This window comes from Stegodyphus dumicola, chromosome 1 (assembly GCF_044657685.1).
Source record: "Stegodyphus dumicola isolate Sdum_Otavi_A_Nest chromosome 1, ASM4465768v1".
Lineage (NCBI taxonomy): Eukaryota > Metazoa > Arthropoda > Arachnida > Araneae > Eresidae > Stegodyphus > Stegodyphus dumicola.
The window spans coordinates 88,402,908-88,422,611 of NC_140768.1; the positions used below are offsets into that span (position 1 = coordinate 88,402,908).

General features: G+C 32.9%; 1 protein-coding gene across 3 annotated transcripts in view; it reads right to left on the reverse strand.

The window, feature by feature from the left end:
• Nct (Nicastrin) overlaps positions 1-19,704 on the reverse strand; it is a 102,005-nt gene that overhangs the window by 29,716 nt on the left and 52,585 nt on the right. For all 3 annotated transcript variants that reach the window (XM_035370005.2, XM_035370003.2, XM_035370007.2), the window contains 4 exons: positions 17,810-18,037; positions 14,594-14,769; positions 11,525-11,678; positions 2,883-2,970 (listed from right to left, as the gene is read on the reverse strand). In XM_035370005.2, coding sequence (XP_035225896.2) covers positions 2,883-2,970; positions 11,525-11,678; positions 14,594-14,769; positions 17,810-18,037 — 646 coding nt within the window. The remainder of the gene's footprint in view (positions 1-2,882; positions 2,971-11,524; positions 11,679-14,593; positions 14,770-17,809; positions 18,038-19,704) is intronic.

Here is a 19,704-nt window from a genome sequence, read left to right on the forward strand (position 1 = left end):
GAGCAAAATTTTACAATAACTTTATTTATATTTTAAAGTTCCATTCAAAATCTACTTTTCAGCGTAATTACCTCCATTACTTAAGCATTTGTTGAGGCATAGTACAAGTTTTTCGATGCCTTCTGCAAAGAAATCCCGTCCAATGTCCGATAACCATTGCTGGGCTGCAGCTTTCAGTCTGGCATCCGAATAGTAATGTCGCTTAGAAAGTTCTTGTTTCATGGGACCAAACACATGGAAGTCAGGAGGTGAAGAGTCTGGGCTATAAGGAGAGCAATTCCACACTTCCCATCTAAACTTTTTCAGAAGTTCGCACATTTGTTTTGCTGCATGCGGTCTTGCATTATCATGCAGGAGCACAATGACTTTTGACAGTTTATGTGACCATCGATTTTTAAGTGGTTTCCGCAATCATTTTAGTGTTTCACAATAAGAAGATGCATTAATTGTGCCACCCTTCGGCATGAACTCTGTATGCACCATGCCTTCTCTGTCAAAAAACAGCTTCATCATCACCTTTTCTGCAGATGGACAAGTTCAAAACTTTGTTCATATCAGGAACTGCAATGCTTCCACTCGAGCGAGTTGCGTGTCGTTTCAGGTGAGAAGTGATGAATCCAAGTTTCATTTCCAGTCACAACTTTGTTCAAAAAATCATTTCCTTCCGTTTGGTAACATTGCAGAAATGCAAATGCACTTTCAAAATGCTTTCCTTTATGTTTCTGCATCAATAGATATGGCACCCATCGAGCACAAACTTTACGAAATTTAAAGTGATCGGCAATAATTTTATGCACACTTCCATTAGAAATATCCAGTTCATTTGAGATTCCGTCTATTGTTATGCGTCTGTTTGCAAGATTGCATTCATTCATGTGAGCAGCGATTTCCGAATTTGTTATAGTTGATGGTTTTCCCTCATGCTCAGCGTCGTCAATACCTGTATGTCCATTCTCAAACATGTTGTACCATTTCACGATAGCTTCATGTGACATTGCATATTCACCATACACTTCATGCAACTGCCCATAAATTTCAGTGCGGTTGCACCTTTTTGCCCACAAAAAAATTAATCACTGCACGCATTTTCAATTTGGGTGCTATTTGCAGATCTCGAGACATGTTTGCAACCGATTATCAGAAAAACTAAACTTGCCTCGGGGAAGCTGCAATGTCATGCGATAAGGGTACATGTCTGAAATGTTGCCACATAGTGTCATCCAAATAGTTTTAGACAGAACATATTTACGCAACAAACTTCTGACTGACCTATGTAATTTAAATTGGTATGGAGAAGCCTTTATTCTACCTATAAGTTAACACTTCAGTTTCTGTTAATTTCAATTCATGAAACCATCAAGTCAACATACTAATAAACATATTATCTTTGATTGTCATACTTCTAGCTAGAAGGCCAGACAGAATGTTTTTCAACAACTCTGATGGTTACTTTGTTTAAAACTTAACAGTGAAATTGCATAACTACCACCACAAGGCAATAACTTTATTTATTGCAGATTTGATTTTATCAAAAGTGAAAACAATACTACCTATAACAAAAAAAGGGAGAGGAAAATTATCTCATTACCTGTTGCACTGACAGTTAAATGCAAAGCACTGATCAACATACGAGGGCTATCCAGAAAGTAGATTACGTTTTGGAATAAAAAAATAAACAAAGTATAGGAAACAAATTTTATTATATACAGATGAAAGCCACACTCAAATACTACTTTTCTACATAGTCACCATACAAATTAAGCCATTTATCGTAGCGATGTACGAGCTTGGAAATTCCTTTGTCGAAAAATTCGGCTGCCTGCACCTTCAACCACTTCGTTACCTCTTCTTGCCTTCCATCTTGCACAAAACTTGTGGTAACCAAGCTTTTCGCTGATGATTTCGTGCAACAAACTTCGCGAAATTTGTGGAAAACTCAAAGAAAGTTCCGTTATTGTGAAATTTCGATTTTCACGGACTTTAGCATCGACTTTTTCGAGAAGTTCGGCGGTCACTATGCTGGGTCTCCCACTTCGATCTTCGTCGTGAACATTGGTTCAGCCATTTTGAAATCTTATGACCCACTGACGCACTCCACCTTCAGTGATAATGTTGTCCCCATACACTTCACGAAGCTGCCGATAGATTTCTATCGGTTTACAGTTTTTTGCAGTTATTATTTTACTTATTTACGCAGTTATTACCTTATTACTGAGCGCACCTCGCAGCTCGCGGGATTTTCAATTAACGCAGACATTTCAAACCGTCACAGTATCTGAACGGAGCACAGCACGAACCTCTCACTAGCACGGCTAGATGCAGACTGAGCTGCGCAACGCTCTGACCCCAAGATGGCCGCGCTAGCCCCGCCCCTAGCGGACACAGACGGAAACGTAATCTACTTCCTGGATGGCCCTCGTATAATTATATAGAAATATAAGATTTTCAAAATATTTATTTTTGATTACATAGGATTCAAGACATAACTGCAAAAATTACTGAAATGAATTCAACACATTAAACTATATATTTCTTGTAAAATTCATTTACAGCATTTCTACTGAATTTAAAAAATTCAAAATTATTAAACACTCTCATATATATAATTTAATAAAGATTATATGAGTTCATTTCTTCATCACAACAAAACACAATGTAAATTAAAAACATTTTTTAATCTACTCCAATATATAGCTCATGGTTGCTTTCCATTTCTTTCATGCTAAATTCTATTATGATGCTCTTCCAATATCATTTCTTGTTGGAAAAATAAAAAAACTTTTAAAGTCTCATCAATTAATGTTACATAAATGAAATAGCATCCATATATTATTAGAATTCCGTGGGTGTAGTTCAATTAGTATAACACTAAACAAACTTACGTAATCTTTCTGTCATCAGTGGATCAGCAATCTGTCTAAATAAGCCACAAGAAGCATTTCTCAAGTAACATTCTAGTAATCCATCAACCTTGAAAAAAAATTACATTCAGAGAATGTACAACACTTAAGAAAATTTAAGAAAAATAAAAAATATACAATCCCATAAAAAGTTCACATTTGTTAGGTTTATTTTAGAAACAAAACAAATAGGAAGAGATGAGCACACAGTGACAGCTCTGGTCTTGGAAATTCAGTTGCTGTGTGGCATTTCACCTGCCATGAGCGAGTTTAACAAAAGCAATCATTCTGCAATCATCTTGTAAAAATTTTATGTTTGCTCTCATTTTTTGATATAAATGATGTCTCAAGTGCTTTAAATGATTAAAAAATGACTGCAGAAGCATGAAGAAATAGGTCTGACTTTGAGTAAGTCTCAAAAGTGACTTCCTTGACGACCTTTATGGCGATCAAGGATTAATGCAAAAGTGAAGAATATTTGACTGCCACTTTGTAAAACTCAATATCATAAAATCATCAAAGCAGTTTCTTACATTATATTCTTTGTAAAGTCTTACTTCTGCTGCCCTACAAGATGCAAAAAGTATAAAAACTAAAGCCAAATAATATCATACAGAGGCAAACTGATCTCCAGAAGACAAGATATGAAAGGCCCTCTGGTAGTTCAGATTATGGCCACTACAGATGATTTTTTTAATTGGGGGGGGGAGGGGGATAACTCAAATATGAAGTTTGGAAAAACAATCCTCACTTCCTGGTAAGTAATATCAAACATCATGAAACTGCATGCCGAATAATGATCGATAACTTTGCTTCTCATTTAGAAGAGCGAGGGAAGTATAACAATTTCTTCACGCCTATACTTCAAAAATATGCAATAGTTTTCACATATGTCTGTTCTTTTTATTATTATAAATACATTCTATCACAAAAAATATACACTGGCGTGCAAAAATTAAGGACGAGACGGTTTTTTCAATATAACTTTGTACAAAAGTTTTCCAAATCAACACATTTAATACCGTAAGATCCCCAATACGTAAGGACATGAGTAATGTAAGCAACACTTACTAAAAGAGAAATCAGAGGGATAAAAAGAAGCTTTATTGAAAAAGTAGCATGGAGCACAATGCGACTGAAGCCTGAAACATCCCTGTGATGGGTGTCCAGCAAGAAACATCCGGTCTTTAATAGGGGATATGATCTCCCCTGACTGCTAGGCAGGTTTCACAGCGTCTGCCCATGCTGAGAATGAGGGTGTCAATGAGTTGTTGAGGCATTGCTGCCCATTCGTCTTGCAGTGCCAATCGAAGCTCCGGAATCGCTACTGGTGGTAAGGTACAAGCTGCCAAGCGTCTGCCTAGAAAATCCCATACATGCTCGATGGGATTGAGATCCGGAGATCGTGCCGGCCAATCCATACGTTCAATATCCTCACTCTCTAAGAGCTGTTCGGCAGCTACTGTGCGATGACATGGTGCATTGTCGTCCATGAAAAGGAACTGCGGACCCATAGCGCCTCTAAAAAGACGCACATGTGGAAGAACAATCTCGTTACAATAACGGGTCCCGTTGACTGAACCTGCATCGAAGATGTGAAGGTCTGTACAACTATCAAGCATGATGCCTCCCCACACGAGAACAACGCCACCTCCATACCTGTCCCTTTCAATGATGTTCGAGGGATGATTGCGGCTTCCCCGCTCTCTCCAGATGAGTATGCGATGAGAATCGCTACTCAGACTGAATCTGCTCTCATCTGTAAAGAGTACTCGTCCCCATTCATTGTCTCTCCAATTCCGGTGTTCCCGGCACCACAGAGAATGCCTTCTCCGATGGGCAGGCATTAGAGGTACACACCGTACAGGGCATCATGCAAACAGACCACCACCGTGCAGTATTCTGACCACGGTAAAACGCGATATCGGTCGTCCAGTCGCCTGTGTCGTGTGTCTAGCGATTTCTCCTGCTGTCTGCCGCCTGTTTCTTCTGGCCTGTAAGGCAATATACCGGTCATCTGCAGGTGTGGTTCCTCGTGGACGACCACTACTAAACCCCCGGATAGCTGTTCCTGTAGTTTGAAATTGTCTCGAAAGTCGTGAAACGATGCTGTGAGCAATTCCGAACTCTGCAGCCACACTTGTCACACTGCGGCCTTCCTCCAACTTCCCAATGATTTGACCTCGGGTAAAAGCATCCAATGTCGTCTAACAGATTGATTATTCGCCATTTCTCGCTGAGGCAGCCACTCGGTGTGATTTTAACTGCTATACGGTGTGCAATCTCTTTGCCAGAAATACTGATCTTACACTGACAACATGCTTTATACTACTCAGACACTCCCCCATTACATCTACCTGCATATCTGCGCATGTGCTACCGTACATCACCTTACTTTATCTCCTGATTGGTCTTTCTGTCCGCTCTGCCTCTTCGTTCAGCTGATATGCTAATTTTTCTACTTCGTCCTTAATTTTTGCACACCAGTGTATATAGCACACAGAAGAAATAAAGTCACAATCACAAAACTCAGCAGGAATGTAGTCTGGTAAGAGATATGCAAATGATTTAAATTTCGACACCAATGAGAAAGGGTAAGCATATTATGCCACATTAACCTGCTTCTAGCAAGTTGGTCAAACAGACGTATCTGGCCGCCACCTTGTTCAAAGTGGTATGGTAGTTGCTTGGTGTTGGCGATAATAGTCTTTCATCGCGGAGGGTCAGGGCCTCCCATGAACACAAATGAGAGTGAGGGTCACACAATTATAAGAGTGGCCACTTCCGCACCAACATCACTAGCATCAATTCGACACCATTTACTATCTTTCAGACATCCAATGGTATCAAGGAAAACCATTTGGAGATGACTGGTCGATGCTGGTATGAGCTGCCGACGTCTATTTAGACACCTACCACTAACCCCACATCACAGGCAATGTCGATTGGATTTTTGCCGAATTCAGGCAAGCTCGAGTGTCACTGATTGGAGGCATGTGTTCAGCGATAAATCTCGATTCAGTCTCAGTAGTGATGAACAACGCACATGCTTGTAGAGGCACCAAGCCAGCTATACTATCCAGCATTTGTTGTCGAGCAGCATACGAAGATTACACAAGGTATGACAGTCTGGGGAGTAATTTATTGGGACACACAATCTCCTCTATTTGTCCTTCAACGCATTACAACACCTCGCAGTTATGTGGACATTTTAACGTTAGTTGTATTCCTATGCTATTAAGTCCCCTAGGTGCCATTTATCAGCAAGACAATGCTCGTCCTCATACTGCATGACTCTCCTAACAATGTCTTCAATAATAAGACGTACTTCCTTGGCCTGCCAGATGTTTGGGACATGCTTGGAAGGCAACTGCCACCCTGGAATATTGGTGAATTCACGGCCCAGTTGCAAAGATTATGGCATGATCTTCTACAGGGGATCATACATGACCCACTTGATTTGTATTTAAGCTTGTATAGCCATGTATACACCTTGTTTCAGCTTGTATATCTGCCAAAGGTGGCTCTATTACTTACTGATTTGTAACCCTTTTCATGCCATACTTTTTGATAAAATGATTTTATATTCTGAATTTGTAATCATTTGTTTATCTCCTCATACATGTTAAGTTTCGTGATAGTAGTTCATTTCCTTCTACGTGCATACATTTTTTTGAGACAGAGTGTATTTAAAAACTGAAATTATTGATCAGAACACCTTGTATGAACAATACATTTAAACTCTTAAATTTTTCAAAATCCATTTTCATTGCTATTTAGCTTTTTATTTTTAGCCAAAAAATGAGATATCAATCAACATAAAGAAAAAATTCCATATATGAATAAATATGCAGATCTGCATTTGATTCCCAGAAGGGGGATGTATATATGACAAAATTCTTCACTTCCAAATTCTTCTCAATAACTCTATAATTTTACGAGTAAAATTCGGACAAATTTAGCATTCTAATGCAAAATTTATATCACTTTTGAGAAGAAAAAATTATAAGGCATAAGGCTTAAAATATAGAATCTTCAAATTACAAAAAAAGTTAGAATAAGTAGATTTAAAATACATTTATTTTTTAATTGCAGAATTCTGCTTACATCTTACAAAATAGTCACACTGACTATTTTTTATTATTCTGCAATATATTTTATTGCACTTTAAACCAGAATGGAAAGAAAACTGAAAATTTAAAAACTCAAATTTAAAATGAATAAAATAAATTGTTTGGTTTTCTAAAAATACTGAATCTCCCAAAGTTATTTTCACAAAGATAATTTTATAGAAATATTTAAACTTTTTAAGAATACAGTCAAAAGTCGTTAATTCGGACACCCATAATCCGGACCTCAAAGCTACAAACTTTCTGCACATGCGTGAACGCAAAATGCTTTGACGCATGCGCGTAATACCTTTACGTATGCGCATATGTGTGTATGAGTGCACGTAATTTGTTTACGCATGCGCGTTTAATATATAACGGACGATATAAGCTAAGCTAAAATTATCTAATTATCTATTTCAGTTAATGTTGCAGATTGCGTTGTTCCTTAATCTTCGAATTGGATCCGGCTTATTATTTTTTGCAGACTGTTAGAGCAATTTTATAAAAGTAACTTGGAACTTTCGATTATGTCAAATAGAATTTCCGATGCTGGATCTACAAAGGGAAAGCATGTTTCGATGTATATCAAACAAAAAGTGGAATTGCTGCAAAAAATGGATAAAGGCATATCCTTTGATTCTCTAACCATTCTGAAATATGTTTATCAATTTCACGCTGCTCTGCGAGGGATTGGAAAACTTTGCGGCACACAATGAACTGAAAGATGATCTATCAGCGCTATCCTTATCTTCAGGGCAGATGTTTTATTTTATTCGGCTTATAATTCGTTACTAAATGTAGTATTTCATCTCGATGTACTCCATCTCTGATATGATTTAAATAAAATTCTTCGTCGTTATAAATATCACGAATACACAATAAATAGTTTTCTGGTTGCAATTTTCTAATTTCGACTATGCGTAATGTATGCTTTACGCATGCGCGCATTGAAAATGTTTAATAAAGTAAATAAATAAATATTAAGCTTTTTTTTTTGTAAATTTTGATACCCTATTCATCATAATTACTCTTTTATTTCATAAATTACAGTTTCATATTTTTAATTTTATAATTTCTGCATGCCATCTTATCTTACCTAGATTTAAATTGATGATCTATAATCCGGAAAAACCGATAATCGGGAATCGCCAAAGTCCCAACGAGTCCGGATTAAAGACTTTTGACTGTAATAGAAGCACACAGTTTCATACATTTTGAAGTAGTGGATAATTTTTTTCTAAGGTCAACAACAAAATATCAGAATAAACAGTCAAAAGAAATATAGAAGGAAGAAAGTATAAGATTAAACACATGGTTCCCACCGAAATTCAGCTTTTAATTTCCTGATTTCCTATGACAAAATGGAACAATTTTCTGAACAAGGATGATGAACTAGTTATCAAATTAAGTGTAACTCGATAACTTTGTGGATTTATTAAAAACTATAATGAAACAAGTAAGGTATAATATAATTTAACTATAATATAAAAACTATAATGAAACACTTTGCTCTGTGAAGTGTTGGAGCAATATCTCCTTCACGGATCCATGGATTATGTGGGTGCGCACCATCCCGCTTGAAAATGTTCGAAGTAAGAACCCGTCTTTGCAGCAGTTACGGCACAATAAACATCTGCATCATGTCATGGTACCAATGGCTCGTAATGGATTATGTGACAGGTTCACGTTCACCGATTCCTTCAAAGAAGAATGGCCCAGGCATGAATGTCGCCATTAATCCATACAAGACAGTGACCTTTGGAGACTGCAGGGGAATTCCAGTGTGGATCTGCGAATTTTCCTTAGCCCAAATGTGGCAATTCTGTGTATTGACTGCCCCACTGAGGCAGAAATGAGCCTCATCGCTCCATATAATATTCCAAGGCCATCAGAGATCAACAGCCATTCTGTTGAAAAAACTGACTGCGAATAAGAGACTTTATGGCTTGTCCCTATCAAGCAGCTCCTGGGTATGGTGGATCTTGTATGGGAAGTAATGCATTCTCTTTATAAGTACTTTTTGGACGTTGATGTAAGAATAGCTTGTCTGTCGAGAAACTGCATGCACGTTACTGCTCCCAAACTCTGATGTTTGTGACTGTGTGTCTACAGCTCTTTTGACGGCATTAACAAGTACCAGTGTGACACGTTTACGGCCTCTTCCAGGTTGAACTTCTAATTTCCCCCGTCTTCAAATCTTTTATTCATGACCCAGATACTGTTAGTTACACAGTGGTCCCCGCCGTAGGTTCTTTCTACAACAAAATTCATGAATTGCAACAGAAGCATTCCCCTTATTTTTGTAAAACAGCTTCACCAATATCGCACGTTCAAAGAGATCGTCATTAGTACAGCCGGAAATATAGACTTAAACATGACAACGTCTGCAAACGTTTTATACCCTAACCTGTTTAACATTAAGCTTCCTCTTCTTCCCAAGCATGCAAATCTCTACATTTTTCGCCTACAACTGACAGCTTTTCCTGGTTTTGCATTTTATTATTCACAATTCTTGTTCTGCATTGTTAATACTGTTTTGGTCGTTTAATGCGTTAAATTTCATGTTTTTCCCCGTAAAGGCGCCCTCTGTTGGACATTTTAGAACTTTTTTTTTTTTTTTTTTTTTTTTTTTTAAATTCCATAAGCACATTTTGTGTATAGCCCATATAAAAAATTCCTTTCCATTCTGTTCAACCGTTTGCGCTGTAGGATGTCGTTTATAAAGGAAGTTTAATTATAACCACCAGGTATACATGAACCATGTACCTAAATCATTAAGAAATTAGCTAATGCTTTTAAAAAGAAACATGGAAATTCTGGAAAAAGTTATTTATTTCTTAAAAGAAATTTATTATAACAATGTATTATTTATAACAAGAATTACTAAATATTAAAAAAATGCTTAATTAATATAATATAGCTGTTGATTACAACATACAGATACACAAGGAAATGATTTCTAAACTGTATTATTCATTTCTGAATGGCATTTATACTTTAGAAGGCGGGTGACAGATGGTAACATTTTTAATAACCAAAAAAAATTAAGAGGAAAGGTATGCTTTGATAAAATTGTGGGTAACATTAAATACACTGCGCAAGAAATCAATTACAACAAATCTTTATTTACAACTCTTTCTTTTAAGATAGGAAACTTTTATTTGCAAATTACAGCTTAAAACATGATACTTTTTATTATTTGAAAGGGCTGACCTGTAACTTTAAAAAAAAAAAAAAAAAAAAAAAAAAAAATTCAGAATTTTTGGAAAATTTTTACATTTTACATGATTATTTGCAAAATGTTTATATTTTCACTGACTTTCTTTGCCTATTGTTTATTTCCCTAATTTTCCAACTTCAAGTGAGAATAACTGTTGTTGCCAACAAAATCTTTACTGCTGAATAAAATTAAAACAACCCAAAAAGAATTTGAAGTTTTAAAAGTTCTGATATTTGCTTCTGCACTGGTTTACTGAAAAGCATCCAAATATTAAAAAGCGTGTTACCATTTGAATAAAAGCATATATACATACATAGCAACATATAAAGGCTTTCAAGCTACAAATCTTCATTAACTGTTAACCTTTATTTTGAATGCAGATTGTAAAGTACACACACACACACAGACACAAAAAAAAAAGGTTAAATTTCTGCAATAAACCTGTTATAGGTTGTTAGAAATAATTAATTTTATTTATGAACTTCATACAAAACAACACAAATTTTAAAAAAATTTGAATGATCAAAGTAAAATTATGTTTTGAATATATTTTTACTTGTGCTACATAGAGTAACGCACTTTTATAACATGAAAGAACTTACACATTACTGATTGACAACATCTACTTATAACAGGTAGGATTTTATTATAAACAGAAAACAACACCATCTTTTTGAGGTGGTAATAATATACCTTCTGGAAAAAGCAAGACCTCAGAAATTAAGATATTGCAAAAGAAAACTCAAATATCTAGAATATGTTCTCATTTAACTGGTTTCAGCCAAATATATAGTTGCTATTAGAATTTTACTAAAAAAAAAAAAAAAAAAAAAAAAAAAACTTTTTATATTTTTTAGAGGTAGAAAAGATAATTATTACTTCCAATTTATGACATGGATATCTTCAATATATTCTCCCACTTACTAACACACATGATGCATATTTATAAATCTACACTCTGTCATTTATAATAATAATCACAAACAAAGTAATGAACTATTTTTAAACTGGAATTCATTACTTTTTAAAATTATATTTATCACTTATGACATAAAAAACTGCTGTGATTTTTTTAAAAGACCTAACATAATGTCTTGCACTTATTTGTTTGCATAAGTGAGCACAAGAATATAAATTTTGCCAATAAAAATAGCACATAAAATTTAATGAACTATTTAGCAGAAGAACCTAAGACAGCAAAGAAAATATATCTTGCAAAATTAGCAAGTAAAGAAAATATATCTTGCAAAATTAGTAAGCAACAAAAGGAAATATTATATTGATTAATTTACCAAATCTATATCAGTTTTTACAGGTGTTTCTAGTTTTTCATCAGTAAGAAGCTCATACAAGGATCCCGAAACAACAGTAGCAATACGTGCAAGAGTATCTTTTAATGCAGTAGTGTCCAATGTTTCATTTGAATCAAAAATGCTGTTGTAAAATCTGAAACATAAATAAAATATATAAGCATAAAGTGTCAATTTCTTTGACAACTAGGATAATGAGCAGGAAGAAATTGACACTTTACTGGAGAAATTACAGCATTATAACAAGGTTGGATGAGGTTATTTGGATACGGTGAAGCATGTGTTGTTGTAATCTACTTAAATGGCTGAAATAAAATAAACAGCTAAAAATAACTCAAGGAGGAAAAGAGATATGACAAATTCTTCTTAAATTGCAAGGACAATAGGACAACCACTCATAAAGCAAAGCATAAAGCTGAATACAGTTGCATGAGTTTGAGCTAAATTACCATCGGATTCAATGCAGCCATATTTATAGGTTTGCCCAGCACATCTGGAAGCTTCAAGAAAAATCGTTCTAAAGGCACTAGCTGCATTTTCCAGAAATTTTCAAAATGTCTTAATCTTGGAAACAAAATTATCACTATGCATAACAGAAGAATTATTTGTCCATACCCCACGTTTTAATCAGGTATTGTTACAATTCAAAAATCAATCAAAATCAATTTATAAGGTCTACAATATAAAGCATAAAATAAACATTTACAAACATAACAAGTGGCCGCAAACAAAAACACACAATAACATAAAATAATTATAAAAACACACAGTAGCATAAAATAATTAAATAAAATTTGCAAAACAAAAAGAACAACATACATATATATTGTTTCAAAAGAATATACTAAAGTTAAATTAAATTTAAATAATTCTCTTGCACCATTGCTGCAAGGAATGAAATTTGAATTTAACAAACATTCTCTATCCGTAAAAAGCAAATTTAAAGTTAATTAAATTTTTAATGAAATTGAATTACAAATAAATGATTAATTATTGCTGCAAACTAATCTAAAATATAATTTAAATTCTGAGAGCATATGTAAATCAAGTGCACGTATCATAATCTATGAATATATAATAAATGTATAATATATAATTCCAATAAATTCTTTAATCCTAAAATTTAAATTTAATTAACTTTAAATTTGCTTTTCACGAATAGAGAATGTTTGTTAAATTCATGTATATATATATGAATTTAACAAATATTCTCTCATTTGTATAAAGATAAATTAAAGCGCTAATTTACACTTAAATTTTAAATTATGAAAATTTAATTGTATACACATAAAAGATTAATTATTGTTGTGAACTAATTTGCAATAGTTAAATTCAAAGAGCATATATAAATTAAGTGCAAGTATCCATGAAAAAATATTTAATAATTCAAAAAATCAATCCTAAAATTTAAAGGATTTTTAAGACAAAATTAATTTGCATAAAGTGAATAATTCTGGAGCAGGCAGTAGACAGATCTTTTCAAAGGCAAGTTGCCTCCAAACCTAACTCTTCAATTACTCAATTTGTGTTTTGTCATTCATTTAGGTATGGGTAAAGTATTATTCAAAACCAAAAGTAAAAACCAAATGTAGTGAAATGCTTAAACAAGAAATTTTAACTATTCAAGAATTTCAAGAAATTTAGTAACCAAATCGACTAGGAAACAAAATTATCAATTAAAAGACATTGGTAATGTAATTAAGAGTTTAAATCCAAATTTAGAAATCCTTGCCTATTGGACCTTCCCCGACATGAATTATGCTTGTAAACCAAAATAAACAAAATACAATCTATGAAAATATAAAAGTAATACTTAAATAATACTGAAAAGGCAAATAAATAGTAAGTTTTAAGTTATCTTACCTTGTAACTACATATTTTGTACATCGGAGAGTGGAGTAGCATTTACTAAACAAAGTAAGGTTGAGTAATTTGTTTCAGCTAACTGTGCTAATACTATGTAAAGTAGAGTGTTAAGCTGCTACCTATGTGATCTATTGTAAAAACCTATGCTGTAAACTCTAAAGTAATGTAATATATTAAATGCTTGTTCTGTGTGAAAAAATGTTGCTAACTGTAAAAATAAATAAATATGGATTGTAAAAATACTGTAAAAATATTGCTAACTATTTAGGATTGTAAAAATTTTCAAACTGCTAAGGATTGTAAAAAAAGGAGTTTGAAAATTTTTTTTGAAGTTAAAAATTAAAATTAAATTAATTTTTTACATTTCAAACTTTAAATTAAATTAATTTAACTTTAAGTTTGAAAAATTTTAATATTTGAAAAAGAATTTTAATTTCACAAATTGAAGGAAATGGTTAATGATTTTATTGTAAGAAATGTTTTTAATAAAACTGAAGTTCAACAATAGTTAAATCAAAACTTAAACTAAATACTGGCCAAAGGTAAGGAAAATTTTAAAAAAGATATAAAAATCTTCATGCAATTCGGGCTATAATTGAGACTTGAAAAGAGTTTGCCCTTCATTAGTAAAAGGAAAGAATCCAGTGTAAATATTTATATATTATAAAGATACATAAATATCAAAATAGAAACAAATATTAATATAAATTTACAACAACAATTACTCTAATTTCGAAAATCTAGTAAAGCATAATAAAATACAGTTGCATTAGAAATAAATTACATCAGAATATGGTTTAACAAAAATCAAATTCATTGCCCTTTTCTCCCACCTCCTTTTTTTTTTTTTTTTTCTCTCTCTCTTTTCTTTTTAAATAATACCGTATTGCCATTTTCAACAGATGTATTTCCAAATTATCTGGACATTGCTTTTAACAATTGAAAATTATGACTTTCAACAGCTTTCAAACTTTTTATTTGTTTTAGTTCTACTATGTTTTTGACTGCAACCATTTGAAAGACTGCTTATTATAAACATGTTCCTATGATAAAATAAATAAATAATGTGTCAGTATTATTTTTTATAAAGTTATCTAATTGCATTGCAAGTATACAAATAAAAAATTTATCAGCATCAGGATTTTAAAAATGAATGAACTTAAAAGTAACAGAAATTATAATTACTTGTTAATGAATTTTTCTTCATGGTCTGCAAGCACTATGCCTGGAATTGAACTGTCCTGTCTCAAGAAACTCTGGAAAGATGCTGGAGGAAGTGGTAAATCAGGAGGAGCTTCAGAAATTTTTAAGTTTTTAACTTTCTCAGCTTCATTTTGAAACAAATTTACGATGTGTTTAACCTAACACAAAAATAAATAGGTAAGTAATTAGTGTTTTGGACTATCTACATTATTATTATACATGTTTCACAAATAATTCATATACAAAAGTATTCAGATTTACAATTAATTAACATAGTATTCACTTTACTTCCCATTTATGATCTCAACTTTACAACTTAACAACTGAAACTCAACTTTTAACACTGACAACAAATGAAAAAATTACCCAGACCTAATGTGATAGATTACTTATCAAATTGTTAAGTATGAATAGTTGAATCATTATCAGCATTTATTATTAAATATGCAATGAAATAATTAAGGACATTATAAAATGTTTTATTCATTTTGCCTCTATTTTGAAGCAAATGAAAATTATATACAAGACAGATGCAACTAAACCATTAAAAAAGTGAACAACAAATTTTAAAAACAAATACAGAAATTCTAGAAAAAATTAATATTCTGCAAAAGACATTCAATATAAATATTATTCAATATAAATATTCTATCTGTATAATATGCCTTATAGGCATATTATACAGGTAGAAAACTATGAAATCTCATGTGCAGCCAGACTCTCTTCAGGCTTTAAACTCAAGTTAAAAAACCAGTGTTCAGAGATTTACCACTCAGCCACTGGTGAATGATAATGACTTCTAAGTTACAGTACAGGGTTCATAGCCACATTTTAGTTAAAAAATAAGCACCTATAAGCACTTTTCAAGCACATTTTAAGAAAAACAATAAGCACCTGTCTAATTACATCATACACAACTGCATAACTTAAAAATTAAAATTGTAATTTAAAATATGAGAAATGAAGTACTTATTAAGAGAGAATAAGCATTACCTCAATTATGGAAAATAATTATTATTTTTTTTTTTTTTAATTTTAAATAATAGTTCAATTTACAGAACTAATTTACAATGAGAGAAAAAAAAACTATGAAGAACTAAACTATATTACAAGATTTAATGATGAAATTTCAGTTCAAAATAGAGAAAATAAATAATAATAAGGCATATTTATTGTATTTGTTTGGAACCTAATAATAAATACAATTTATTTTTCCACTCATATTGATATTTAAATAATTTAAATCTAAATTCTGAACATTTTCTAAATTTTCATTGCATAACAGTTTTTCCTTAACAGAAATTGCAAGCAAAGTAATTTAAGTAAAAAAGAGGCACATTTCTGAAATCAGAAGACAGAAATTTGCTTCATGCAGCCATCTTTAACAGTAAAAGCTTAACTAACCCGCATACTTGGAATTGGCGAATATTCGGACAGTCGAGCGTAACTTGAAGGAGCGGAGGGGGTAGACTGTAGCCGCTCTTTAGATTTTTCCGCTAATAAATGCTTTTGACATTTCAATATGTGCATCATATAAAAATAAACCAACGGAACTAAAAAATATTTTGCTTAGCAAGCACAGTAAAACCCTTTCAGTTAGTAAGTAAGTGTTCATAAACAAATCTCGGACTGAACATCAAAATTAATTATCTCTGCAAAATATCGCAAACATTATTGCACAATACGTGCGCCGTAATTCTTCCCTACGTGATATTCCGCAATCGGAATCAACAACTGCCGGTATTGGGAGAATAAAGAACTAAATAACTGGGGTGTTTTTCATTCTAATTTTCAACGGACGGCATTAAATTTCCGGAATAGAATCATTCTTCGCTTGGGTAGGTAGACCGCAGAACTTTTAGTCCTATTCAATCCAGATTGGAAAGTAACCAAAAAAAAAAAAAAAGTCTGTTGCTTGTTTTGCAGTGAACTGTAACAGTTTCAATATTCAAGATTTTGCGGAGAAAGGAGAGACCTCCCAACCTTCATACTGTATAATATATTGGCCAAAAAAATGAAATTATTATGACTATTCAATTACTTTCCCTTTATTTAAGCCATTCCGAATATTATTCCTTAGAAAGCTAATCTGTGTTAAGACACAACCATTTTTGGAAGTTTACTATGCTTCAGCAGTTACTGCAACTATGTTATTATAAACATTCATACATATGCTCATAATATAAGCATAAAGATCATAATAAACATGAATATGAACTGACCAAGCAGAATGAGAATGCAAATTTTTAAGATCTTGATAGAAATTCAAACGTGTGTAGTATTTGGGTGGAAGGAAAAGAATGCCGAATGTAGCGGAATTTTCTACTGCTTTCGCAATTCTTTGACCAATAGAACGACGGGCACCTGTCTGTACTCTTCGTGCACACCAAAGGTTATGTTAATGCAGAGAAAGGGGGAAAAGCTATTTCCGGGAGTGTGACTCACCATCTGACATTCCATATTAGGAAGAAAAGTTGTGTATTTAGTTTCGGCTTTGGTACGGGGAAAAATAGCGCAGAAAAATAGCGCGTTCATTAAAAAAAAAAGCACTAAAAACAAAAAAATAAGGAATTTAAAGAAAAAGTAAGCACCTATAAGGGCCTTTATATTTTATTTTCAAATATAAGGATTTATAAGCACTTATAAGGACCACTACGAACCCTGTATTTATTTTTGCCAGGACAGTTAGATTCTCCCAAAAGACAAGTGAACAGCAGTTCATTAATAGTTGGACAGAAGAGTTGTTATAAAAACGTGCATCTGAAACAAGGCGAGTTTTTTCTTTAGGGAGGAAGAAGATTACAGTAATTTTAAATATGCACTAAAAAAAAAAAAAAAAAAAAAGAAGAAGAGAGAGAGAGAAACAAGTTTTGTTTATTAGGTACCGTTTAAAATAAATAGACTTTATTATTTGAAAGGACTGATCCATAAATTTTAACTTTACTACCCTTTCAAAAAAAAAAAAAGTTCTGATCTTCTCTGATGTTTAGGATTCCCTAGATATTTTTTAACTTTTCCTGATTTTTGACAATGGAAATCCTGCTTTATTCACAACAAATATGATATTATTGCAAACTGGGAATAATTATACAATAAATGTTAAACCCAATTTTCCAGATTTTCTGATCAGGATGGCTATGATCCTACTTTCTCTATTTAATTAGAATTTTACTGTAAACTAAAAATGTGATATCTAACCTCCTTAGCAACTGCATCACTTTTTTTAACAGACACTGGATCTGAGTGAAGCCACAGAGAAACTGAGGGGTCTTCTGGAGCTAACTGGCTGAGTTCAATGAAGTGAGAAATGTGATTCAAGTCGATCAGAGCAGGCTGATCTCTGAGGCCATCGAACAGACGAACTGGGAACACACCTTTTTGCATATCAAACACCACTCGACTGGAGCCAATATAATCAAATGCTTCCTGAAAATAAAACATATTAAATTAAATAACCCATCTTCATTTGCCAAAACAATGATAATCACTAATTGGACATAAAGTTTCAAGATACAGGGTTCATAGCCACATTTTAGTTAAAAAAATAAGCACCTATAAGCACTTTTCAAGCACATTTTAAGGAAAAAATAAGCCCCTGTCTAATTACGTTATATACAACTGCATAACCTTAAAAGAAAAATTAGACTTGTAATTTAAAATATGAGCAATGCAATATTTATTAAGAGAATGAGCACTGAAATTTCAGTTCAAAATATAGAAAATAAATAATAAAAAGCCATATTAATTGTATTCGTTTGGGACCTAATAATAAATAGAATTTATTTTTCCACTCATATTAATATTGAAATAATTTAACTTAAATTAAAATTTTGAACATTTTCTAAATTTTCATTGCATAACAGTTTTTCCTTAACATATATTCCAAGCAAAGTAATTTAAGTAAAAAAGAGGCACATTTCTGGAATCAGAAGACGGAAAATTGCTTCATGCAGTCATCCTTTCATAGTAAAAGCTTAACTAACCCGCATACTTGGAAGTTGCCGAATATTTCTGATAGTAACTGGAAAAAGAGGAGTGGGGGAGATTGTAGCCGTTCTTTAGATTTCTCAGTTAAATAAATGATTTCTGACATTTCGATATGTGCATCATATAAAAATAGACCAACAGAACTGAGAAATATTCCACTTAGAAAGCACAGTAAAATTCTTTTCAGTGTTCATAAACAAATCTGGGACTGAACATCAAAATTAATTATCTCTGCAAAGTACCGCAAACGTTATTGTGCAATGCAACATTATTGTGCAATGCGTGCGGCGTAATTCTTCCACACGTGATATTACGCAAGTGGAATCAACAGCTGCCGGTATTCGGAGAATGAAGAACTAAATAAAGGAAAAGAAAGAGACTTACTAATCTTGAGTGTTCCTGATTCTAATTTTCAACAGACTGCATTAAATTTCCGGAATAGAATCAATCTTCGCTTAGGCTGGGTAAACCACAAAAACTTTTAGTCCTATTCAATCCAGATTGGACAGTGACAAAAAAAAAAGTCCGCTGCTTCAATATTAGAGATTTTGCAGAGAAAGGGGAGAACCTCCCAACCTCCGTACTGTATAATGTACTGGCAAAAAAAAAAAAAAAAAAAAAAAAGGATATTATTTTGACAATTCAGTTACTTTCCTTTTATTTAAGCCATTCCGAATATTATTCCTTAGAAAGCTAATCTGTGTAAAAACACACCCATTTTTGAAGTTTATCTATACTTCAGCAGTTACTGCAACTGTATTATTATAAATGTTCATTCATATACTCATAATATAAGCATAACGATCATAATAAACACAAATATGAACTGAACACGCGGAACGAGAATGCAAATTATTAAAATCTTGATAGAAATTCAAATGTGTGTAGTATTTGGGTGGGAGGAAAAGAATACCGAATGTACCGGAATTTTCTATCGTTTTCGCAATTCTTTGACCAACAGAACGACGCGCACCATAGGTTACATTAATGCAGAGAAAGGGGGGGGGAAAGCAATTTCCAGGAGTATGATTCACCATCTGACATTGCATATAAGGAAGAAAAGTTGTTTATTTAGTTTCGGCTTTGGTACAGGGGGAAAATGCATG